The sequence below is a fragment of the Apus apus genome, chromosome 3 (genome assembly GCF_020740795.1).
Source record: "Apus apus isolate bApuApu2 chromosome 3, bApuApu2.pri.cur, whole genome shotgun sequence".
Taxonomy (NCBI): Eukaryota; Metazoa; Chordata; class Aves; order Apodiformes; family Apodidae; genus Apus; species Apus apus.
Genome location: NC_067284.1, coordinates 65,775,692 through 65,802,016, shown reverse-complemented (window position 1 = coordinate 65,802,016; position 26,325 = coordinate 65,775,692). Strand labels below are relative to the sequence as shown.

The 26,325-nt window shown below is 38.6% G+C and overlaps 1 protein-coding gene across 29 annotated transcripts in view; it reads right to left on the bottom strand.

The window, feature by feature from the left end:
* Positions 1 to 26,325, bottom strand: part of ESRRG (estrogen related receptor gamma) — a 406,125-nt gene that overhangs the window by 217,007 nt on the left and 162,793 nt on the right. For 14 of the 29 annotated variants that reach the window (XM_051615738.1, XM_051615710.1, XM_051615742.1 and 11 more), the window contains one exon: positions 20,752 to 20,810. The exons of 9 other annotated variants lie outside the window; for them this stretch is intronic. Coding sequence is in view for 9 of the 20 variants with exons in the window: in XM_051615710.1 (XP_051471670.1) it covers positions 20,752 to 20,810 (59 nt within the window). In the remaining 11 variants the exon portion in view is untranslated. Of the gene's footprint in view, positions 1 to 12,689; positions 12,719 to 20,656; positions 20,811 to 22,753; positions 22,772 to 26,325 lie in introns of those variants that run through there. 6 more of the 29 variants (XM_051615719.1, XM_051615718.1, XM_051615721.1 and 3 more) reach the window with 3 other exon arrangements.

Below are 26,325 nucleotides of genomic sequence, written 5' to 3'. Positions count from 1 at the left end.
CAGGCTTGCATCCTAACGCCGCTTCCAGCTTGTGCTCAGGCAAGTGGAACCAGCACTTAAGCTGAATGCTAAAAGACTTCAATCTTCTGCTTCTTTCCAATTCACCTCCTGTATAAACCGGGGACTTTTTAGTAAGAGCGGCACATTAGGGTAGTTACATCGCTAATCTGGGCATAATGAAAGGCGATTTAAATGTTGAAGGAGGAGGAAAGCAAGGGGAGGCACAGAAGGGAAGAGGTGGAAAAGAATGAATTGCTTAGAATACATTTGAAAAAATGTATTCTTGCCAGGAAATGATAGAAATAAATCAGCAGTATGAAGTCATTGGTAGCTGGATTTAAAACAGAGTTTATGACCATTTGCTAAGGGGCCAACATAAAGCATAAGCAAAACTAATAAAAATACAGCTTCCATGAGCAATGATAATGCTAAGCTGTTGGAACAAATTACTTGATTTAAATGAAATTACAGTTCTCCAAATATAGTCTGCAGGCAAATTTAACAAAATCTCTACCTCAAAGGTTTTACTATCTAACCAGTCAATGACTGGGGGATAACAGAAACAAAAACATGTAAGAGATGTCAGTGTCCAGCAGAAATATGTGGATGCCTAAATCTTTTTGCCTCACTTGAAAAAAAAAAATATCTCATTTTCCATGGACAGCAAGTGAAGAATCACAGCATAGGAAATTCCATTATTATTAACAATTGTTCCCCCTTCAATATCTCTTTTCTTTTTGTTTTTTAAACTGATTATACTTTCTGTTGAACAATTAAGAGAGGTAAAATGCTCTGGTGTAAGTTCAGTTTGAACCTAGGTAGACTAGAGAGCTGTAGAAGAGAAGTCAGAGTTCACCTCGCCTGGAAGATTTCATCTGCATTCACAGTTTTGGAATCTAGTCTCTGATATTTTTTAGTCCTGCAGAAGTTGCTAACCATGACCCTATTTATCAAACATACTAGTAATGTACTGGCTGAAGAACACACCCTCTACATACCCAGTGCCCTGATGTTGGGTTTGATGTGAAAGCAGCACTGTACCAAGCTTTAAAGCAATGGGGTTAGTCTAGCCTGAGAACTGAGATAACCCCTTTTTATCTCTTAAAACTTTGGTTTACATTTTACAGTTATGTCATAAGCAAAATCTATTTGGTCATGTCAATCTACAGCTGACATGGCATGATCATAAAAATCATCAGCAAGCTAAGTACAATTGATAATCTCAATAGCAGGCAAGGATCCTCCAAAATAGAAATGCGTGGGTGGGTTATACATTTCTACTATCCGCCTTCAGTAAACCATTCACTAAATTGTTGAGGTTGTTTGGGGTTTTTTTAATGTTATTCTGAAGTGAGTATAAAACTGAAAATAAAAATGGCTCAACTGAAGTATGCTAAGAAATAAACACTAGCGGACTTGGCAGGAAAAAAATAAAAGCAAGAGGGGAAGTGAGGCCTTCTCAAAGAAAGATGATACAGTGCACGAGTATCTAGGAGACCCTGAGGCCAGATCTCTGCTTCATCTTTCAGAAGACAGAAAACCAAAGATGACCCAAAACCTAGGCAACATTAATACTTAAACGACTAAATTACTTTTTACCCCTCACCCACTTCCTCTCTCTGGGATTTTTGAACCTGATCTTAGAACTGAAAGCCACTGGATTAAGCACAGCACATCAAGCCACTGTTAACACCCCATCTCCTGCAAGGCTGAATCCTAACAACTCTGTTTTCTGCCTACAGTATGTGCAAGCAAGTGGAACCACCACATGCACTGCATGCTAAAGGCCACAGCCTTTGTCTTCTCCAAGTTCTGTCTATTTCAGAGGCTAACATGCTGCAATTAGTCTAATTAATGTGAAACAATGAGCTGTGTTACCACTTATCAAATTGATTGTTCCCCTATCAAAACAAAACAGGCTGGCTTTTTGATGTAATTTCAAGAGATGATTTGAAATGTCATGTTGCTGCAAGCCAATTACCTTATGACTGGAGTCATGGTCAACAGAATACATAATTAGCATGAGTTTGGGAAGGCTGCTTACTGCTAGTATGCTAATTAACTGTCTTTTGTCATAAAACAAAAAGGATGTAGCTAGGGTTGTGAAATAGGTCTTTTTTATTTACATTTCTTTGTACTTATCAATGTGAGGCATGACAATGCAAAAGAATGGAAAATTTTAATTCCACTACTTCAAATTAATACTGAGCCACAAGGTCAGGCACAGTGTTGGACTACAAGCAGTGCTCAACTCTTCCACATATGACATGCAGGCTGCACCCTCCACCTGGAGATTTAAGCATCAAGCAAATCTCATACCAAAAAGCCATTGAGTGGCACCTGTGAAACAACTGATGGCACTCAACGGGTATGGGATGCTCCTTTCCAAAATGGAGGACAGTACCTGTGACAGCCCCAGCATGCCAGGTGACACCTTGCCAACCCCAAAGTGCTCCACCACACCTCTTTAAAAGCACCTTCCAGAAACGTCTAAACTACAAACAAATGACATTGTTACTTCTGCTCCAGCATGCTGCTCAAAGAACACTTAATGAGGGCTTGTGGGATGGCAAACAAACCCTGCCTAAGAGTGAAAAGCTTCATAACTCAGCTGCTGCTGCCTCCTCTTCATTGCCTCATTTGTGTGATAAATTTTGTATTCCTCAGGCATTCGTTAAAGTGTTGGTCCTGCACAGCGCTGGTTGCCCTTTATAAATTTTGGGGGAAGCTGAGGAGCTCATTACTTTGCAGGATAAAGATCTACCAGAAAGAATCTGAACTTATAAGCCAGCTGTCAGCAGCTCCTGCTCTGCCGTCACTCCTCCCAGCTCTGCTCTACACGCTGTCACATGAGGGGAACAGAGGACAGAAATAAGTTTAGAGTCATTGCTAATTCCTTCTACTTTAAATTCTGGTTTTCTTTTTTTCTGCCTGTAATTCAACACCTTATCTAAGGCTTTGCTTGGCCTGAGCAACTCCTGAGAGCAAGGTCTGGAATCGCTGGAAATTTTAATGATTTTGTTTCCCTAACAGCCACTGTCTTAGGAATCCTCCTATTTGTTGTAAAAACTGTTTTGTTCCTCTATGCATGTTTGGTTTGAACCACTATAGAGATAGTTTTTGTGCTTCTTGATAGCCCTTAACAGCCACAGAGATGTGTAAATCACTCTCCTATAAAGGAGAAATTAAGTGTTCAAAACCTAGATCAAAAAGTTGTCAAGCTTCCCTTTTCTGAAGACTTCATCTAGATTCAAACCAGTCTACTCCATGTTCACATGAAAAATCATAGTTTCAAGTCCAGATATGACATAGAGTAGATCAGCTTTAAAATCACAATATGAAATCAGTAGGCAATCCTAAATTATTTTCCTGATGTTTCTCTTCCAAAATGACCTGAACTCAAAGTGTCATAAAATTAGGTATGCAGGCAGGAAGGCTAAATTTTTATCTTAAATGATGAAACCTATAACGAACAGGAAAACACTAATTTCTTCTGGTGCTGTCATTTACTAGAATCAACATCATCCTTCCTGTCTTTATTCAGCAGAGAAAACAAAGCTAATCCCTGTTTCTAAAGAGCTGGCTAATAAAGGAGTCAAGGGATCATTAGTCTAATTAACTCATTCCTGTTTTCAGTTTACATTTCATTATGCTATTACACTCTTTGAAATGTCAATTTTTAAATACCATAGAAAACTGTTTAACATATAGACATTATGTTCAACTCATCTAGGGATATACAGAACAGTTACTCAATGCTAGTAAATTAACAGTATACAGATAAACAACTAAACATATCCTAAATAATTATTGCAAACTTCATTTATTGTTAAACAAATCAGGGAAATATTTCAGTGACACTTGACTCCTTGCTTTATGGTGGTGCTTTTGTTACCTGAGTATTTTGTAATACTCCGATAAATGTCCTTGCATCCACTTTTGGTAATCAAACCATTTTATTTTTAACAAAAATAAATCAGGATACTAAAAGACAACTTCCTGTCAGGGTTTGTTTGGTTTTTTCCTTCTTTTTATTGGGTGTCTTTCTATAGCTTAATGTAATGAGTCGCTTACTGTACTTCAAGTCCATTCTTAAATTGATTTAATGAGTCATTGAGTCATTCACTGTGTTTTAAGTCAATTTTTAAATAAATGCAACTTCTGTTAAATTAATGGTCACTTCAGTAACCAGCTGTTTGGAAACAATCAACCTGAGCTAATGGTGCACGCTTGTACTGCTGTACTTGTGCAGACAAGTGCAAGAGTTATAAAACAATTAAATCCTTGATATAGATAAAATACTATACAATAACATGTGCATGCACACAAAAGCAAGCAGGAAGAGGAAGGCATGCACACAAAACCACATTTGCCTGTGTGCACTTTTGAACACCTTGTATGCACGGTCTACCTACTTGCTGGGGAGCAAACAGCGTTTGCTTCGCATTTAATCCAGTAAATCACTAAACAAGAGTAACACTAGACTTAAGTTGTCCCCAGACATCTCTTGAATTATTTACATGTTTAAAGCAGACATATATCACATACTGCAGGAGCATAGCCTGAAGTATGGAGACATTTCTTCCAGTATGATTCTTTGTTGTGAAATATCTGGAGGAGTTTGGGATGACTTAGCAATTAAGATGGGCACAACTGGCACTATTTCCTCGGTATCCTCTTTTCCAAATGCCCCATGACGTGATCACAGAATGATAGAAAGGTTTGAGTTGGAAGGGTCCTTAAAGATCATCTAGTTCCAACCCCCCTGCCATGGGCAGGGACACCTTCCACTAAATCAGGTTGCTCAGACCCCCATCCAACTTGGCCTTGAACACTTCCAAAGATGCAGCTTCCACAACCTTCCTGGGCAACCTGTACCAATGTCTTATCACCCTCACACTAAAGAATTTCTTCCTAATGTCTAACCTAAATCTCCCATTTTCCAGTTTTAATCCATTACCCCTCGTGCTCTCAATACATGCACTTGTTAAAAGTCCCTCCCCAGCTTTCCTGTAGCCCCTTCAGGAGCTGGAAGACTGCTATAAGGTCTCCCTGGAACCTTCTCTTCTCCAGGCTGAACAGCCTCAACTGTCTCAGCCTTTCTTCATAGGAGAGGTGCTGCTACTCCGCCAGCCTGCACATCCTCCAAAGTATTTGCTCCTACAAATTTGCATGGTACATACACCAACTATCATCTCAATAGCTGACAGAATCAGGCTACATGTGCCAGAGTACACCCGTAATGTCCTCCCAATGAACATGTCAGACATCGTGATTCCTTTGTATGTATTTTAAGGGATGCTAATGATTGCTTGCACTGACTCCAACTCACAGGCAAAATGAAGACAGACACATTGAAAAGGGAATGAAGCATGACAGCAGCTCTTACATAAATATGATCCAGGCATCAATTATATCTGCTACAGTAAGGGCCCGTTCATTAGTCATGCTGGATAATAAGAGATCTGATCTTTACGTATATGTGAATCTTTTCTTGAGCGTCCGACATTCAACAAACTACTTTTTAATGCTTTCTCATTTTTATCTAGCTCATATCTACAGAAAAAAAAGCTTACTAGTAAATTCCCTGGTTATTTTCATTTCTGAGAACTGGATTTTTGTCTTTTTAATTGCCTGGACCCTGGTGAGACTTCTGCAGCATCTCTACAACATTCTCTAATTGTGATCAGACACTAATATAACCTAAGTTTAGCTCTTCTATGCTACAGATACTACATACAAGAAAAATTTGTTTTAATATCTGTCAGTCAATCCCAGGAAAAGAAGTCCTTGTCAATCCGTAGCAAATGGAGGGTATGACTAGATATCACACTGGCTGAAGGAAACCAGGCAGCTACTCATGATCAGTCGTTGTTTTGTAGCATCCTTGCATTTTCAGAGGTAAGAGGGTTCAGCTTAATGCACACAAGCTTGAAAAATTTGTCTGAGAATATGAGTTTACATTGGAAATCTCAGGATGAGATGTGTATTAAGAGATACTTAAGCAAAATTTGAAGCTGAAGGGAAATTTGAATTGTGGTAAACATTCACAAACAACCCTACGTTACAGAATCCATGCACTTTTTTTCTGAGAACAGTATAGAGGGGATGATACTATTCTGCTTTTTGTCAGCAGCAATAATACACTTGAGGAAAAGAAGTGCTTTTAAAAATGTAAAGGAGGACCTTGAGTGCAGTACATAGATTTTTAATGGCTTAACCGGGATTAAACCACATCCATTAATTAATGTATTTTGAGAAGGCTAATGAAAAATAACATTTCTATCTGGCAAAAACATAATATGTATATCTCTCATATCAGCTCTGCTTTAGGAGGACTGAATCCAAATAGGAACTGTAGCTAACAAGGTACCTGATAATGCTCCTGCAATAAAAGGTGAGCATTAGCTCTCATTAATTCATGTTCTTAGTGTTGTTCAGCATCATGAGCTGACCCGACATGATGTAACAGGATGTGGCATGCCAGAATGCATCACAACGTGTTTGGAATCATAAAAGCAAACAAATCCTCAACAACTAAACTTCCCTGCAGCCCCTGGTAGGGAGTCTGGCATTCCTGATCAGACACTGTCTTACCTTTATTATCAATGTCTTATACCTCCTGTTGGTTGTTCAATGAGTATATTCTCTCATCTGTTTTCTAAACCAGCCAAAGCAGGTCAATGCATCTTCATTTAAAAACAAAAGCACAGAATGCTGCTTAAAGCTTTGACTCACTGGTGTCTTTTATTTTCTTTCCTTCCACGTGTTTCTACCTAGCATTGCCAAGAAAAGATGGAGGAAATTAAAAGATATATGCTGTTATTTTAAAAACCCCCTTGAAAAAAAAAAATATTTGTACTTGAAACAAGCCTGAAATACAGTAAAAGCAAGTGCAAAACCTGGAGCTATGGCACCGTATGCCCCATCTAACAAGGTGTTGAGCACCAAAGCCCAGGGGACTCTTGGTGCTCTCACTGTGAAGATTAGACAAGAGCACTCACGCAGGACACAGCAGGAATATGAAGGGACATGAAGTGAGCAATCCCAGCAGACAGCCTGTTGAAATGTCAGTCAGGCACTCCGCCTCCACCACCTTTCACAGAGCTAAACATCTCTTTATGTCAGAACAAATTGGGCGATCCTCAAATCTTTTTTTCCTCTCCCCTGACTTCAATGAGACGGCAAGTGCCGGGAAAGAGAGCAGGAGGGAGCATGCACAGACAGTTCAGTTCAGTTCACATGAAAGCACCCTGACATGCTACAAGACTGAATACTGATATTGGCAACTCTTACAATCTTATCAGAGCCAGGAGCAGCAGCATCTGGTGTGCTACAGACCTTTCCCCTTTCCAATTACACTGGGTGGCTGTCCCCTTCCCAGGCATCCCACAATGTCCTTTGAAAATAAACTCCTGAGCTTGATCAAAGGCCACAAAAGCAAACATGTCATTTCCTTATTTATGAGAATATTTATTTTTGTCATCTTTTTCTTGTTTCTACTCCTGCCTTCCCTCGTTAGTCCATTAGCGAGGTCTAATTTTAACTGGCGTCTTAGCACAGAGCTCAAATGGAAACCAATGAGTGACCACAATCTCATTTTAAACAATTTGGTTTCACTTGCAAAATTCTGTACAGGGTGTTTGGTTGGGACTTTAGACCACAAAAACAGATGTTATTTTTACAGCATAACAACAAAGCAACCTTCCCACTGACTTCTGTGAATGTTAGATAGGTCTTAGTATGATTGTGTAGAGATACAAGAATTATTTGGATTGAGTTTTTTATTCTATTTGATTCAACACATGAAAACACATGAAACATTCCCTTCAAAACAAAAAGAAAAAAAAAACCAACATAGAAAGAAAACAGAAATCTTAACAAGAAAAATAACTTTGTGAAAGCATTGCACCACCTGCCTCCAAGAACAGAAAGATTAAGCTGCTAGTCCATTTCTACAAATGCGCTGAATAATAAATTTCTTCTAAAGTAAGCATCTACCTAAAAAATCCCAAACAGCACCCCCACTCCCTCCAACACCACAAAAACCCTCAGTAACAAAATCAGTCGTTTTAAAAAAATTACAAAGTGAATACTTGAGAACATAATGTAATATAATTGGTTACTGTCATGCCTGGCCACCTACTATTTTGATCACAGGTTTATTGCAAGTATGATCATTTGTACAGAATGATCCACTTGTAAGACTTTTTTCAGAGTACTATTTTCTAAAAATTGCCTTAAAAAGTTCTAATATTAATTTATTTTGGTTAAATATCGGATGCATTACATTACAATGTAAAGTTTCTGTTTCTTTCATTCAGGCAGGTAAATGTCTGTCTGTATGGTGCAGACATTACCAGACCATTTACTGCCCATTACCACCAAGAAGGAAGCCCATACTAAACGGCAGCATTTCTGGCATTTGTTAAAGGAATAAAGAAATACCACTGATTTTTACAGGTGTTTAATAAAGATAAGCTGAAAAAAAGGGTTCCTATTTTAAGCTTGGTGATAACTAAAAACACATTCAGATATGTTCAAAAGCACTCTGAAGTCTCCTAAAAATGGGTGTTTAAAAGTATTGAAGAAAACAGTAAAAATGCAAATAATATTTGTCACATTATTGAAGGATATGGGACAAAAATACTCATAAATTCAAAGAACCCTGCTGAGGCAAACTGCATTTCATTTAAATATGACATTATTTGGGAGTCATTAAACAGGAATAATGTTTATAGGTTGCATTCTAAAGTTTACTATGAGAAAATAGGAAAAGTTTGCCCATAGTAGAATGAGTGGTGTGAGGGACTGTGAGAACAACACCCTTAATTTTAGCTTTTGTAGCTATGCCATGGGAAATAAAAAGACTTAATCTAATTGATAATTCACGACTGTAGAAATGCTACAATAAAAATAATGAGGAAGCACTAGTATTTTCAAGAATCTTGGTCCAATATTCTAACATCCTTCATATGCATTTCAATAAGAGCGATTGAAAAAAAACACCTGAGTGCCGCCAATAGTGACTGCTGATTCTCCACTCAGACATATATTCTATCCTAAAGAAGAAAGTATACAGTGCCTGTGATTGCTAGGAAACACATACAACTGCTTTCGTCCTTCTATTCAAACATTTTTTCCGGATTTATTTGTTTAATAGGGAAATACAAACCCACCTAATAGGACCCTTAGGCTCCACAGAAATTGACTTTTATTTTTGCTTTAATATAAAGAGACTAGTTCTCATGATTAAAAGCATCTAATCTTGCTGGAGAGACTTTGCTAGCTATAGTAATGAAGAAGTTTCTACAACTTTACTTGAAAAATTTTTGTTTACATAGGCTTGCATATGTCTGTCTATAGTAGCTTTTAAAAGCATAGTAAAATAACGCTAAAAGACCCCCAAAACTGTGGATTTGCCATTTTGAACCTCAAAGTGTTCCCTAAAGTCAACTAGCAGCATTAATTGCTGTTTATTTGTACAAGGAGAACAGGAGGTAGATGCATGTGGAGGCCTTGATTACACAGGCATTTACTCAGTGGCTTGACTATTGTGAGCAGTTTTCGGAGAAGTAATCAAATTAAGCATCCCATTAAACAGCTGATGTAGGTAAATCAGCTCCCAGGTCTTAAAATTTGGTCCATCTTGCCTTCCTCCATCTATTGGATTCATTTGTATAAATCAATCATGCACTTGCCTTAGCCTTGCCTTAATTCTGTCAATGAACTTAAAAGCATCTCATAGAGCATTTTTATGTAGCTGAAACTCAGACCCATTATAGTTCTGATATAAATTAATTAAAATAATTCTGCGTCAAGCCCTGCTAAATGGTGAGTGGCCTGGAAGTGATGTCAGTCATCTGGACTGGTCTCTCTTCCCACCCATATTGTGCTTGTCCCTTTTACGTATTGAGCCACGTGGTTCAAAGGGAAAGGGGTTAGGATGTTAGACTGCCTGTCATTTCCCTCTGACTAACAAGGGAAGGGTCCCTCAGACAAGCATGTGCTACTCCCCAGGTCAACACTGCCAATGCCACCTTTGTCAGCAGCTACAACTGAGCAGGTGTTTAGGGAAGACCCAGCAAAATGCTCACCAGCCAGGCACAGCTCTCGCCTGGTGCCTTCGATCAGAGCTCAGCATTGCTACTATTCAAAATATGTTTCTACTAAATGTCTCTCTTTTTTTCGTGCTAATGCTGTGTTTTCCCACCTCTCAGACCAAACACGTGGCCTTTCCTGAAGCTGCTCTCTGAACAGAAACTAAAATAACACCAGCAGAAGACTGCCTCAACTGGCCCAATCTGCAATGCACCACACAGCACAACGTCTCCTGAAATCTTCCACGTGGCCAATGCCAATTTGTATTCGCGTTATTTTCTCTGAGCTTGAAATCGATTCGCGATGTTCTCTCCGAAGGCTTGCAATTTACATAATTTGCTATTATTCCTGCATCACACACTACTCCAAATTGTGGGCTAAATTCTTCACCACAGAAGCAGTCAGGCATGGGCTTAACCTTAAGCACAAGAGGTCCTATGAAACATCTCTGCTACTCCTCACATGCTACACTTAAGCATATGCTTATTTTGTCATGCCACAGCCTATACCTAACAGCTTCTTGGAGCTATGAAAAGTGGACACACAGTAACTACAAGCAGAATTGGGCTTACTGTCTCCACAGATTTGTGCTAATGCAGCAGTGTCTCAAGACATCGTTTCATTTTCATAACAAGGAGGAGATTTAACTTCTGCGGGTTTGTGTAAAATGCAATTTCGAAACTTTGCAACAATGATACTGCTTCTTATAAATGCCAAATTGGTAAAAATATCATAAGAGGCAAACAGAACATTGACAATATCATTTTTTCTATCTGAAGTACCAGCATCAAAGACATCATACTGCTAAATATCCAAATAATTATTTCTAAGGATCAAAAGCATAATATTATTTTGTTAAATTAAGGTCTCCTTTTTTCAAATCCCTCTTTTTCCACTTAAACCGAGGGAATAAAGACATCTGACCATGCATCTGCACATGAGGCTTTCATTTTCAGTTTTCAGGGTTTGTTCTGCTATGGTGGGGGTATGCACTTGCCTTCTTGCTGAGTGCCAAAAGGCAAAAATAATTGCAACGATAATTGTAATTCTTTCTTTGGATCATAAAACAAGCACCATATATCATACGAGCAGGAAGGAGGTGGCTGGTGAGGGAAAACATCACCTTCCTTTAACTTACTGACACAGCTGTAATACAGTATCTCCAGTTAAAAAGAAATTGTAGTAACTGAGAGTGACTTTAAAATGATAGCAAAGATCAAAAGTTCTGACTATGTTAGGCTAGGGGTGGAGGGGCAGTCAGCCTGGTTTTAAGCACACCTTATTAATTGATGAACATCAGGATTTTGTGGCCATTTAAACACTCCCTATAAATGAAGACTTGATAATAGTTATTGATCTCAGTTTTCCTGGAAAAGGATCCCTGGGCTCAGCAGCGAGCAGTTTTGCTTCTCTCAGTTCATAAATACAAGAATAGAGCTATTGCTCAAATGCCATCCTAACTGCCGAAAATGAAATAAAAGTAACATTTCAGTGCAGCGTGGAAGCAATACAGGTGTACTTCCTCAGGGTTTTTGAGTAGATCGCCCAAGGTTAATATAATCTCAAATTTCCTTATGGGAAATAACAGAATTGCCACAGCTTGACCCCTGCTATCATTTGAAAATATTTTCTTAGTGAATATCCACTCAAACCATAGAAGTATATAAGTTACTGTTCTTGTTTACTTGTTGCTCTTTCCTGTGTTACCATGGAACTTGAATATCTCTGAACACTAATGAGTTCAGCCTAACAACATACAAGATGGGACTCTGAGCATCTCTGTTGCCCAGGCAAGAATCAGAGGCAGGGAATGGAGAGCATTGTTGCATCCCCAACAGCTGGAACATCTGTTGTCTCTCCTGGCTTATTCTTTTGTCATTCAAAACTTTTCCCCATTTTCCTTCTTTCTAGCTTTTTCTCCCTAAAACTCTGCTATTGGCCTGGTCAAATCAAAAGCTGATTTCTAAAACTTTCTGTGATGTTGCCAGAAGCACCTTTATCACTGATAATCACATGATTTAAACATAGAACATTAATCCCCTGTCTCTCCACCTCCTCTCCCTCAAAATCAGAAAAACAATCTCTACATCTCCTAACCTCCAGTTCAGATTAAACCCAGATGTCGAAGAAGAGACCTAGAAAGAGGTGCACCTCTCTCCCAACATGGATTTAAGGAGAAGCTGCGCAAGTAGATGAACTCAGTGCTGTGTCTTAAAAATACATTTCATTGGGATCGTTAATGCACAATGCAAGTACCCAAAAGATGTAACAGAATTCTGAAAAATGAATTAAGGACGTATTGCCATCTCTAGCAAAATAATAAAAGTAGAGAGATTAAGAGGCAAGCATATCTTTTTGAATTGTAAAATAGGTTTATAGGTCTTCTAATAACAACTTTTACTCAAACCTTACATAAATAGGCTTATATGATACAAATATTATGTGGGCTATGTGGAAACTACAAGGTCCCTAATCATGTTTAGGGATTACTTAACAGAACAGAGACATTTCATTCCTATTGGACCTAGGGATTACAGCAAAGAAACATCTAATATTCCATTTTTTAATTTCATGCATTTTTTATTTACCTTTAATGATGCTGTATATATTCATCATCCTGAAATATTAAAACAGTATGAAAAAAGTAATAAATTGGTGGAAAATTTAGGGAATGGGAATGCAACAGCACGCAAATCATACACTATCAAGTGCTTGATACACATTTAAAATTACTGCCTAGTACAGCAAAGCCAAATTCCTGGCAGATTTCTGAAGCGCAAAGTCACAATAAGAAGATCAGCAGAACAGACTGAAATAATAGAATATTCATCCCCCTAATCCATATGCAATTCTTTAGGGCTTTTTTTTTTTTAACAATGCATATGAGGTCTGACTGTATTCAGGATTTAAATAAGTTGTCTCTCTCTCCCACACACACTCTCTGTATTTTTATTTTTTAAAAAAAAGTATATACAGTTATCATTTCAGCTCTACTGCACCCACATTGACAAGGTTAGCACACCTCCTCACACCTCAGATGAAACAATAGCATTTTTAACAACAAAAGTGTTAAAAGAAATGCATTTATTCATACGACTGAAACCTCCTGCAACAGCTGTGTTGGAAGGGGTGGGTCTAGTTTGCCTGAGAAAAAATTTTTTTTTAACTCTTTCCTACTTAATTCTAAATAATTACTGGTTAATTTAAAGCAATTTCACATTTAGTTATTGGCAATAAAATTTTGAAACCGGTATTAAATCTTTGAGATCATGCCTTTCCCTCTAGACAGATGTAATTTTAGATCTAGTATTGTATAAAGGGACAGAGACCTAGAGAGGAATAAATCATCACTCAAAAGACAGATGCTGATGATAATAATGATACATGTAGAAAATGTGTATGAGAATGGGTGATAGGGACATGTATAAAAGTTCCATTTGCCATGCACAACATTACTGAATTACTTTAAAGTAATGCAAAGCCACATCTGAGTTGTGGATGTTCCTTTAAACATGAGTATGAAGAAATTCATACCATATCATTCAGACACACAAAGCCTGATCTTGAGATCATGCAGGTTTTATACAGGTTTAACTGTACAAGTAGGCTGTAGAACATCAACACCACAGATGAGTTAGATAACAAATTAATGTGTCCAAGCATAATACATTTGCAATCCTAACATACACATGGGCTTGCTAAATAAAGATGCCTATGTGTGGTAATTATGGTGGCCACATGCAGAAAGCAACTTGGACAACCATCACAACAGTTCTTGTCACAACTCCGTTAGTGGGGCAAAGAAGCACTAGGACTGGTGATGGTACCTGGAAAGCCATCTGGTACTTGAGAAAGAAAAGCCACATACTGTTGAAACCTGAATATTCAGATGTAACTACATGCTATGAATAGTAACGGGTCTCATGAGAAATGGCCTGAGGTGTAGATTGTTGCCAAGCATTTACCAGGACTTTGGGTTTCTACCTGGAGACAGACATGCTAAGCCAGCCCCCTTCAAATCATGCTCCTGTGTTACTAGCCAAATTGTACTATCAATTGACTGCTATTCAAGTCACAAGGTTATGGTTTTCATTTGATACAGACTAAACATGCAATGTAAAACATTTAATGAAAGATTATCTTTTTTGGTAAGGAACCTGCTTTCTCTGGTAAGAACCTGCTGTGATTTATGCAGTTGTAATGCCAGTACCTGACCACATTGAGATACCCATCTATAGAGAGAGTTCAAACTTATTTGTGTCTAATGCTTACAGATATAATAATTACTATTGAGGGATTGGGGGGGGGGGGGGGGGGGTGTGGCAGGGCCGGAGGAAATCATAGCCATAGTGAAATCAGTAGGAATAGCCCTGTTTGTATGTTTTGCAGGCAGATAAGCAAACGAATAAGCACTTTTAGAAAGAATTTGATCTGTATTAGTGAGAAAGGTGTTAGGTTGTACAAAAGACAAACATCAAGCTTCTGCTAGAAAATATGATGAATAAACAGTGCCTATTAATGCACAGTTAACTTTGGGGAGAAAGCCTGACAGATGCCCTGGAGAGCTGCATTGGACCAAACTTCAATCTAAAAGATACAAGTGGCAGCAGCTTTGCTGCAAACATACCACTGTTTAGAAGACAGGGCATTTAATTGAGAGTACAAAGTGCCATTTCATTTGGGGGGAGGAAAAAAGGCTATAAAATGATACCGAAATTTATTAAAGAGGAATAATGAGTACACCCAGTGAAAATTAGGTGCACTTGAAACACTTCAATATTGCTCTTCCTCCTGTTATCCTGTACATTACAGGACATAACACATACCTATACAAACCTTTATTTTAGTGAAGACAACTGTTTGTGACAGAGAAGGCAAGAACAGGAAAGCTTTTTTCCCCAATTTCAAAGCTTTGTTCCAAAGCACAGCTCTAGTAAAGCTTTTCTACAGGTGTTTGTAAATACAGTAAACACCATATTTTTAATGTGCACAAGGAATATCGCCTTGTACTTACTCAAAGAAATGGTTTAACCACCTTCTTAAAAATGTTTCTAAGCAAGCAATGCAAGACATATTTGGAATATGAAAGTTTAATCCTACTCATTAAAACATAACAAATTTATAATTAATTGAGAATGGAATCAATAATGAGAACATCCTTCAATGTAATGATGTTGGTAGTATCAGCTTGTAATAAAGGAATACGTAACAGAAAGTGTAATATGGAAAATCACAAGTCAGATTTAAAAAAGAATGGTCTGAAAGTTTTTCCTGGGCTCCAATCTTTAAATCACAAATTTTAATTCCTTAAAAGTTACATTTTCCTGGTCATCCAACGAGAGAATACATTACGTTTTTTTTTCCTGTGATAAGGAATAATTCAAGGTCTTACATTGCCTGATTAATCTCACAACCAATATTTAGAAAAGGTTTCTCTTTGAGCTAATCAAACTTGACAAAAGCAATCTTCGAACCATGCCACATTCACCGATTTGCAAGATATCTCAAACTTGTTTTATTAAATGCGGTTTAAATTAGCAACAGCTCTAAATCCACCTCCTTATGACACCCCCCGAATCTCACAGACAGTACATAAGGTAGGTAAAGAGAAAACACATGCAGATCAAAACTATTAGGATTTTTTATTTTTTATTTTCTAAATGAAGGATGTCATTTTAAGATAGCACCCAGCTACATCCCTATGCTGACATTGTGTTGCATTTTTGGGGCGTAGTTGCTGATGGTATTCAGATACTTTTTCTTCTGGTGCTAATTGCCTTGACTGTGCTGCAAAAGGGATGTCCAGTGATTATTCCAAAGAATGCTTATTTCTTCATACATATAAAATATGATACAGCTTGGTGACTTTTACTAAGCTTCAATATACGATTTTCTGACATTCCTTGCCTTTCAGTATCTCAACATTATCATTTGGTTAAAGGACATTTCTCCAGAAGAGCAATGTTGTGGTAGTACAGGTAGAAAGGAAGCACAACACCAGTGGCAGGGAACACTGTGGGAAAGCATGTATATACCACCCCAATCTTCAACTTCACTACCAATTAACATAGTTAATTAAGGTAGTCTCCTTTCTGAGTGGTCATACACATGTGAACACATTTTTCTCGTGGTTTGAGAAGATGCTTAAATTTGCCTGCCTGACTCTCAGCACTAAAAGAGATGCATGAGTTAGCATAGCTGAGCAGAACAAAGAAAAAATTGGGAGAGGTGTAAGTATTAATTCTCTACTGCAAATATTCCAAAAGGAAATCAAGCCTCCAGTTTACTCTTCCTCTTAAGTCACACTTAAGTTCTGGACAGTAAAGCTTCTGAGCTACTGACTTCCCTCTACTTCCTCATGGTTGTGCATGACAGAGAAACTGTGTTTCACCATAGCCAACGTCTATGATCACATAATATGATATGATTACAATATAATATAGTACCCAATTAACAAAGATTCATATGTATTAGAAGTTAATAGTGCAAGTCTTTTTCAGCCCCAAGGGAGGATAATCAAAATATTGGGTAGCATACTCTGACTGAGAAGACTATCAGTGAGTTTCTCTATTTGTTTATATAAATGGGCCAATGCTTTTCAAAGCACTTCAGAGCACTTAACTAAAGCAAACAAGCACTTGAACTTTAAATATCTAGCAAGAGAAGCTATTGACAAGTATGACTTTACTTAGTAAACGCTAATATCTTTGTGAACTTCTCATGAAGAGAAGCACCAGGCTCTTATCTCAACTTCAGCTCCATTGCAGGATTCTGAGTGAGAGGGGTGAGCAGCTGCCTATCCCCCCTTTTTTTTTTTTTCATTTTTGTTAGAGCAAACAGCTTTCTTTCTTCCTGCATGAGGACCCTGGGCCCACAGTAGTCTTTAGAAAGCTGTTTCTATTTTTGAAGTTTTATTCTCTCTCTTATTCGGCCTATAAAATAGGATTTTCCCAGCTTATGAAGTTCCTTTTCCACTCCTAGCTATGATAGCACAGGTAGCTAAGCCTTGATTTGGGAATAAAACATTTACCAGACACTGTTTTATTAATTGCCAACAGGTGAATAATGCCATGGGAATAGCTTGCTATGCTCAGTAAAAGGACAATTTTGGTAAGTAGTCTTGTAGAGGCACTGGTGCCATGCGCATCTTTTAATTCTCCACACATAGAAAATATTCTCTAGCTACTTCATTACATGCAATTACACCAGTCATTTAGTGACCTAGATTGGCATGATCTGATCCACATATATCTTTCCACTGAGAAATCAGAATCCAAATAAACTGAAAGATTATTCTGTAACTTTGGACAGTATATTTTGAAACATCACAATTTTTAAGGATCAGGTAACATGTAACTTCCAAGTTGGACTCTGTCAAACCAGGTTACTGTACCACAGTAGCTACACTAGGAAACAGTACAGATTTTTCATTTTGAGGAAAGGTAATTTTCAGAAGGAAAATGCCACTAATGTATGCCAGGTCAGCTCAAGTTAAGTTGGCTCTAAGAACCCAGAAAGTGGTGCTTAGAACAAGCTTTTCCATTCAGTAGCAGGCACAGCTCATTCCCTAAAATCCTGCATCGCATGTTGATTTTTATTTCTCTCTGAACATGTTTTGTATGCAGCCTGCGTAATGTGGCAGAAAAGAGGTGATGGAATAAACCTTTACTTTAACCTGGTCATTATTTCTAAGGAAGCGTAGTATTTTCTGGACCTCATTAGCCACACTGGGATTTCTGATCACTAGTGTGCATGGGGGACATGCCACATGTTCTCAAAGAGTTTACACAACGGCCATCCATTGTGTACAAGATTGCGTCAGGGGTGGTTTGCCTATGTACATGGGAGCATTTGCACAGTTACATGCACACACGAAAGAATCTGGTGGTACTGGCTGTCTGGCATTGGCTAGTCTGGTAAGGAACATTCTACAAACTCTACTTTGTTAGAAAAAAACAAGGGATGCAGTTGAGAATATTAACTACTTGGTGCTAAACCATCAGTCTAGGGACAGCTCCTAATAGAAATAGCTTTGAAAATTCTTCTAAATACCTTTTAAGTTATAATTGGGTTTTAACATACAACAACAGTTATATGTTTGGAAAAGAAAACAGTCTTTCTTAGAGTTTGAGGTGATAAATCTATTTCTTATAATATTTAACTATGAATCCTGATGTCAAACAAGACCATTTACTAGCATATGCCCTCCACAGCTGACACTGTAAAATTTCACAGTTTTATCAAATTAATATTCCAGAGCCCTATTCTGACACTAAAACCCCATTCCCTACCTCTCCCTCAAGTAAGTGTCTTGGTTTCTACAGGAATATTTTTTGCTTCCTACTTGTAAACAAAAAGTGAAATCAGGAATAAGCTTAATTTTTGAGCTCATGATGCATTTTGTCTACTAAATGAAAAAAGTTATAACTGAGTGTGCAGGACACATCATTATATTCCCACTGGAAACCAAAAAAACACAACAAACCAAACAAATAAGCAAACAACAAAACCAAAAACCTCACCCAAACAAACCCCAACCAAAACCAAAGATAGCATTTCATAGAATCACAGAATGGTTTGAGTTGGAAGGGACCTTAAAGATCATCCGTTCGAAGCTTCCTGCATGGGCAGGGACACCTCCCATTAGACCAGGTTGCTCAGGATAATACAATATTCACTCATTTAAATAAAATTTCATACTAGCAAATGTATATTAGAAAGACAGATGAAGTACAGCCAGGCCAGCATAAAGCATGCTTTTGAGTAAGAGTGCCCCAAACAACATCCCATTTTAAAACTGTGATAAAACAAGACTATGACAAAAGAAAACATAATACAGTGTTGAGCACACTACAAATATGTAATATGATCTAATAATTTAGAAAGCCTTTCAAGACCCCATGGCTTTGGTAGAAATGAATTAAAGGGTGAAATTAAAGAACAGAAAAAAAAACTTAGACAAGATGAGCTGAGAGATAAAAAGAGGGAAAGGCAGTGAAAAGAAAAAGATCCAATAACAGAAACATCAACAGAATATCTGTATGCACTAACACCTAATTTGAGCATCCTGAATTCTAATCCTGATTTGCAGAGATGACAACTACATATTTTTAAAATACTTAAATTGCTCATTACTAGAAGTAGATGGATTTGCATGAGAAAGGTGCATAGTTAGATTCCCATTTAATTTATGAATATTAAGATCATAAAATCTTACTCAAAGTAAGTCCTAACTCCCAGGTTCACACTCTCCTCCAGTTGGTATAAGCCTCACTGCCCCTAGGATTTGGGAAGTAGCACTCAAAATGGCCACAGGGAAGAGGCAGTTTGAGTGAACTCAGCAAAACAGAGAATGAGGACTCAGGAGACAAGCATGAGAACTTACAATTCTGTTCAGTATTCAGGGACAAAGAAACAGAGACACATCCAGGTGGGAAGCACCACCAACAGTGATATTGTTTGTTTATTCATGTCCACTCAAGCACCTGATAACACAGGACGGGGCAGATAACCCAGTCAGAAATTTGGGACTGTTGGGTAGAGGTGGAATGATCTGCTCCATGTGGAGCAATTTCTGAACTGGTGGTCATGCTCAGCTTTTCTCTTTCTCATTAGCTTTCCCACCTTCCGCAAAACTTACTGGTACAGATGGTCAGCTACTCTGTTATTCTTAAGTATGTTAATTTAAAAGTAACAAAGAATCATGAGTTTAGCCTGGTACAGAAGCTAATTGCCAGAGTAATCCAGCTTGGTGGGCAGTGCGCACAGGAGATGTGTTGATTGTGGAATATCAGCCATCATTTTGAACTGCTTTCTGCTTTTAGGTTTTACATTGTGTATTAGATATTAACTTTAGTCATCCTGCGGGTTTTTTTGGGGGGTGAGGTGTCTTAAATTTAATAGAAGCAAATCACCAAGGTATTAGAAAACCAGCAGCTAGTTTACCTGCCTATTTAGAGGATAGCTCAGGCATATAAATTATTGGTTTCCCACACTTTCACCTCTATACTAAGCATCACATTGTCAGAATAATTTTTATTCCCGGTATGCTGCACATAAAAACTCCTGGTTTTGTGTTCTAACACTTTAACTATGCATAATTGCTTATATAGCTAAGAACCACTTCAATGTTCTTCCAAACTGTATTGAAACAGGAGATGGCTCTTTATTTTGAAGGTAAGAGTTTGTTTTAGCCAAGACAGCAGCTTGTCAACTCGTAGGATGTTCAAGCCTTCTCTCATCTGTGTCTAGCACACATTTCCAGGCTTTAACTTATTGAACAGTTACAGCAACCAAAATGCGCTTATTTAGCATAACTAAAACACCATATCTGAACACCTTGGACTCTCAGAAAGTTCAAGAGCAGGATCAAAATTTGCAAGGTGGGCTTAAAGATTAAGCATGAGCCATTGCTGTGTCTGAAGCGATAAGCTTCAGGAGGCAAACACCCGCCCACTTCTGCCTGTGGTCCCCCACCACCCCCAGCAGCTCCGGTGTGCTCGTTTCACCAGATAAATCTCAGAGGAGAGGGAGCAAACCCCCTTCATGGACTCACCATCCTTTTCTAGTCACATTCACTACGCATTGCATTAGAAAATCGTAACGGTGTTAAAATATTTTGGCAGGATTTGTTATGGCCAGATCACTCACTTCCTTTGGGACACACAAAGCCTCCTCTGGCAATGAAACAGCCCAAATGTCAGCAAATCCTATAGAACAGAAAACGGTCTGTCAATGTAAAGCCTAAATTAATCTCCAGTTAAGCAAAACTGTATAACAAAAATGCACATACAGAGAAAAGAAACAACCTAGAAATGTTCACTTTTTATTAAGGGCTGGTTTTCTTTTTATCCCCACCCTCCAGAAACTTTTTAACAGCATTCCAATATATTCATCACAAGGCGCTATTAGAGCACAAGCTCACTCCAAGTGTTACCAATTCACGGACAGATTAGAGGGCACATTAATAACATAGTTAATATGAAGTGTTTAGAGCTTTTACATCGGTGACAAATACGACTCAGCCAAATTTCCTGACCATTGAGGCCACGGAGGGACAATTTGGTAGATTTCATCAACAGTTCTAATTATGTTCCTGTCAAGTCGAGAACAAAGTAATCCATAACTGGGGGGCTGCTTGGAGACAGTGCCACGCAAGAGTAATTTATGCCCAAGACACAGGGCCCTCGCTGTAGTTAGTGTGCACAACACTTGACTAACAAGTGGGTTCACAAAAAAGGAATTTATTAGGGGAAAGGCAGCCCTCCAGCTCTGAGTGGCTCATCAGGTGCAGGCTTAGGAGGAGTTAGGAGGCAAAGTCTTCTTCTTTGTACAAGCATCCCAAGCCCACATTGGCCTCAGCAGGTTTTAAAACATGTGATTTCAGCCCAAAGCGTGGCACGGACTTCTTTCAGAGCTAGGCCCGCCTGCTGCCAAGGCACAACCCAGCGCTTATAATAAAACATGTCAGGCCTTGGGACGTCAGCAGCACCACCTCAGAGCTGGGACGTACCCATGCCCTTTGCAGTCCTATAAATAACACATTAATGAAAGATGCAAAGGGATTATTAATAACAGTAAAATAAAATGTCGCAATACACAACGTGTTTCTTACAGCAGCCCCACTGGGAAAGAGGCTGAGAAAGGGAAGGGGGGGGGGGGCAAATAGGGAAGAAGCTATCATGTAATTTTGAGTCATTTTCCACTGTGATCTATATTGGGATACGGCTTCTATCCTTTCAAACAGGAACATTTTACATGTGACACTGTTGCTGCACTTCACAAAAAGGGATGAATGTCTCCCTAGTGCTGGGAGGAGTATAAAGCCTGGCTATGGTCATTCAGGACCTACTACTTGAATAAGTAGGAAGCTGTTAGAGAAAGTAAAGTTATACATTTCAAATGTAATTAAAGACAGTATCTGTAAACACAAGGAAAAATAGCATTAGGAAAAATTAGATTCAAGTGATAAATACAAAATGCTTAATGGATTTTAAAGCAGTCTTCTGAAGATAGCTGTGGGCATACACTGCTGCCAGCAGACTTAGATTTTTATTTAACAGGACAAAAACCACAGAACTGAAAAAAGAAAAAAAGAAAAAAAGAAGTAATTTACAGCCCTTTCTTTGCTAATGAAGAAACAAGCTTATACAAGTATTACCAGCTAATCAAAACAGCAGACTGCTTTAGTGGATTGATCATCAGCTCAGATAAGGGGAATTCTCAAACCAAGGCCCCTTTTCAGACACCAACTTGTTGCATGGCACTGGGAAGGTTGCTTTCTTCACCCACATTCCCCACCAGTAGAAGGGGTGCAAGTATGTGAAGGCAAGGATGTTTTCCCCATGTGGCATATCTTACCAGTGGATTTTCGGCTGTTCAAAAATTTTACTAGCTTCCCTGAACTACTGGCTTTACTTTACCTTTTAAATAGTAGTTGAACACTGGCACAGAGTGGATGCAGAGTGCAGTTGTGGAACACTGCATCAGAACCCTGAGCTTCACCTTTTACACCGTGCTAAGATTTCTTATTCAGATTTGCTTGAACCTATAAATTCTCTGCTGCCAAGTTTAGGGAATGTGCTAGCACCTACTGAGTAGGACAAGTATTAGTCTTATGTGACCAAAGCTTCACAGAATTATGACCACTTACACTCATTGCATCCAAGGATTAAAAGGAAAATACACTTTACAAGCATCGGTAGCTTAAGCTTCACGAGGAGGCAAAGAGAAAAGGGAAGGTCACGGTCCCATTCTGTAGATGTGAAAAGAGAAACCTCTCTGGTAAATCAGACAGACAGTAATTCAGAAGCCAAGCAATGCCTGGACGTTACAATTCCCAGACTCGTGATTCAGTCACAAGACACGCTTCCTTTCCTGGTGAAATGTCATGCTGCCGCATGCTTCTGTTACAGAACACATCTTAACCAAGTGTAGCAAAAGCATGATGATCCCATTAAGTATCTAACATCTAATACCTTGTGAAAACTAATTTAGTGCTTTATCAAATCTCTAGTTTGTATGTAGAGCATAAACTGGCTACATTTGCTAATAGGGCAGATTGACCCATCCCATATATTATCAAACCACATGAAAGTCTGCTGGAGGACACAGCCTTAGCTACTTATCATCCTTTGCATTAACTCTCTCACTAGCTACTCGACCAATACATTTTCCTGTAATACATCTGTCATGATTTTGCAGAGAAATCAGCAGTTCTGAACAGTGCAGCAGCTAGAAACAGATAACAGGACTAAACCCATCCTGGTTGCCTGGCCTTCCAATCTACTGTTAATTGGCACAGATGGAAGCCCTTAGAGCTAGACTTGCACAACAGCACACCACTGCTGGGCCCCAGAGATTTGGCCTCTTAGTTAGATTTGTATTTTTAGAGTTTTAGTAATTCACATGATTTCTTCACAGTTTATTACATACAAGAAAGAAACAAAGTTGGTTGCCAGCACTTTCAATTTTACAATTTTTTTTTCTTTTTAGCAGAAAAAGGGCATCTTATGCAAGAGAACACGTGGCTTAGTAATTAGGAAAAAAGTGATAATGTTAGCAATATTATATCAAATGAGAACATCTTTTTGGCTTGGATGCTATTAAATCACATTCCAAAATATGTTATATTTAGGGTCTCATTTGTGATGCTTTATAATAAATTACATATCTGAAGCCATGCTTATGACTGTCTAGGAATTTTCATATATGGCTAATAGAAGGTTTCGTTTTGCTTGTTTTGGTTTTGAATCATAGCTGCTACTATTTTCTGTTAGACAGTGTTTGTCTTTCAACTTGGAAATCCTGAGACATTGTACACGAGTCTCTTACTTTGACTACCTATAATCGCAGTTACCCAGAAACTAGTGCGACAATATTAAAAAAAAAAAGGCCAAAACAAAGTATCTCTTCAAAATTAAACCAAATCCACTCAAAGGAAATAAAAGATACCTCTCTCATTTTGCATATGTGATTCTATATAGTTCTGAAATATAATTATATCCCTTGAGCAACTCTAGTAATTCATATTTAATTCTACAGCTTCCTTTGTTTTCTCTTTGTACAGTTTTTCAAGTGATGTCATATTTTCCTTTATAAATTCTAGCCCTCCGTATCTTTAATATAAACAAGGCATTTGGTGGACATGTGGAGTTATTATTAGAATTTTTGTAGTTTCTTGATGATTCCAAATCCCATTAATGGTGGGTCATTTTAAATCCACATGATATTAAAAAATGCTTACAGCCCAGCTGTGGTTTAGCATCACCAACTCAGGCAGGCCAATATAGAGAGCCTTCCACCAGGTAAAATTTCTAATAAGTAAACTTCTAGCCAGGGGGAATAAATTAGATTTTAAAAGCCACCATCAACAACAACAACAACCACCACCCCCCAAATAAAAAAAAGCCACCAAAAAACCTTAAAAAAGTGGGCACTGTGTTAAAACATCACAATTATACCTTACTGAATTTAGCTGCAATTCTTTGGAGCTCTATGCCCCCATCCTTTCCCTCTGTATTTTTCTTTTTGTTTCTATGTTGAAATCACGGAACTACGCAGCCTAGCAAGGCTGTAATCACTCAGCAGGAACCTGGCACATGCACATGCACAATGCAACCACCAGCCAGGCAGCAAGAAAATTAAGGAAATCTCTCTCTCCCTCCCCCCAAGGTTTCTTAAAAGGGGCTCGGTGTGAATGAATCTTCCCAGTAGCCACCAACAATTTCTTATTCCTTCCAAGCAATCATCAATTTCAGCATCAAGTGGTTTAGTGGCTCAACAACTGGTAGTGGCAGCAGAGTAAGCCCAGCATGCAAACGTTTTGGCTAATTTAAAACCCTTGTGCTGCCGAATCAAACATGACAAGACAACAGTAAAAAGAGAGGCTATTATCCCAAATGAGAGTCGGCGGATGGCTGAAATGGGCTTGAGTGGCAGAGACAAAAGAGGTGGAAGGAGCAGGGACAACCTGGCACGATAATACCAGACAACACACACTTTCTTCCCCACTCCTGGAGCATTCAAACACATTGCTACCTAGAGGAAAAGAAAGGCAATGTTTCCGATTTTTCTTGGCCGGGCACCGAAAACACACTTAAGAAGACAGAAAATAAATTAGTACTTGGTAAACCATCTGCCTCAAAGATATGAAGAAACTTAACTTTCAAGAGATGTAGCCTTTCAAGAGAAAACCTAACACTCTGATCACCACAACTGTCATTTCCTACCTGGATTCATGTCCTGCTGTCCAAAGTTCATTACTGTGAGTTGAGGATCGGAAGCACTGATTTAGGATAGAGTAACCTTAAATTGAGAATAATCCGTGGTGTGGCTGCTGGTGAAGAGCTGTTACACACACAGAGCTCACCAAGCAGCTAGATCTCAAAGAGCTGCTGGGGAGGAAAAGTGGAGGACAGAGGAATTAATTTTGCATGGCATTTGGGAGGCCACAATCAAACTGATGGTGTTCAGAGCCATGAACTCTGGCGATGGTCTGCAACTCACAGAATGATGACCTGTGGGATCATTGAAGAGCAAGCAAGTTGTCTTTTGCAAGATTAACAATTTAAAAGTGCTGAAATTAATTTTGTTTAATAGCTGTGGGTGCAGACTCCTTACAAAGCAGGTTGCAAGGTCAGCAAGCCTCCTAAAGCCTTTTAAAAATGAAGCTTTTTATAGGGCCTATAGATTTAGGGTGGCTTAGGGCTTAAAGATCAAAAAAGCTAAAGAAGTGTAAGACGTCATTTCCTACCACTTTCAAATCTTGGGTGCAGACACATTCTCTGTTTCACTCTCACTCTACAACATACGCTTACTGGTACATTCAAAGCTACTTCAGGCAGCATGGGTTTCTTAAAGAAGACAAGGTAAAAAAAAAAAAAAAGACATTAAAATCAAATACCAGAACCAGATTAACCAGTACCTAGCAGGCTCGTCAGAGTCACACTGGAATGTGACTACCTGTGTTGCAAAGATGGGATGGGAAGAAAAAAAAAAAAAAATCTATATATAGCAGAATGAGAGACTCGGAGGGGGAAGACAAGGGCAGGGAGAGTGTTCACACCCCTGTCATCATTCAGAAGTATTTCCCCTGTGATCCATATCTGTTTCTGTACTGCAAAGAGTGTTTCAAGGAAGAGCTGGGCTCAATGCTGAAACCCAAATCAACCATCTAAAATACAGTTGCTCAGCTTCACACCATAATTGGTGTGAGCTATCACT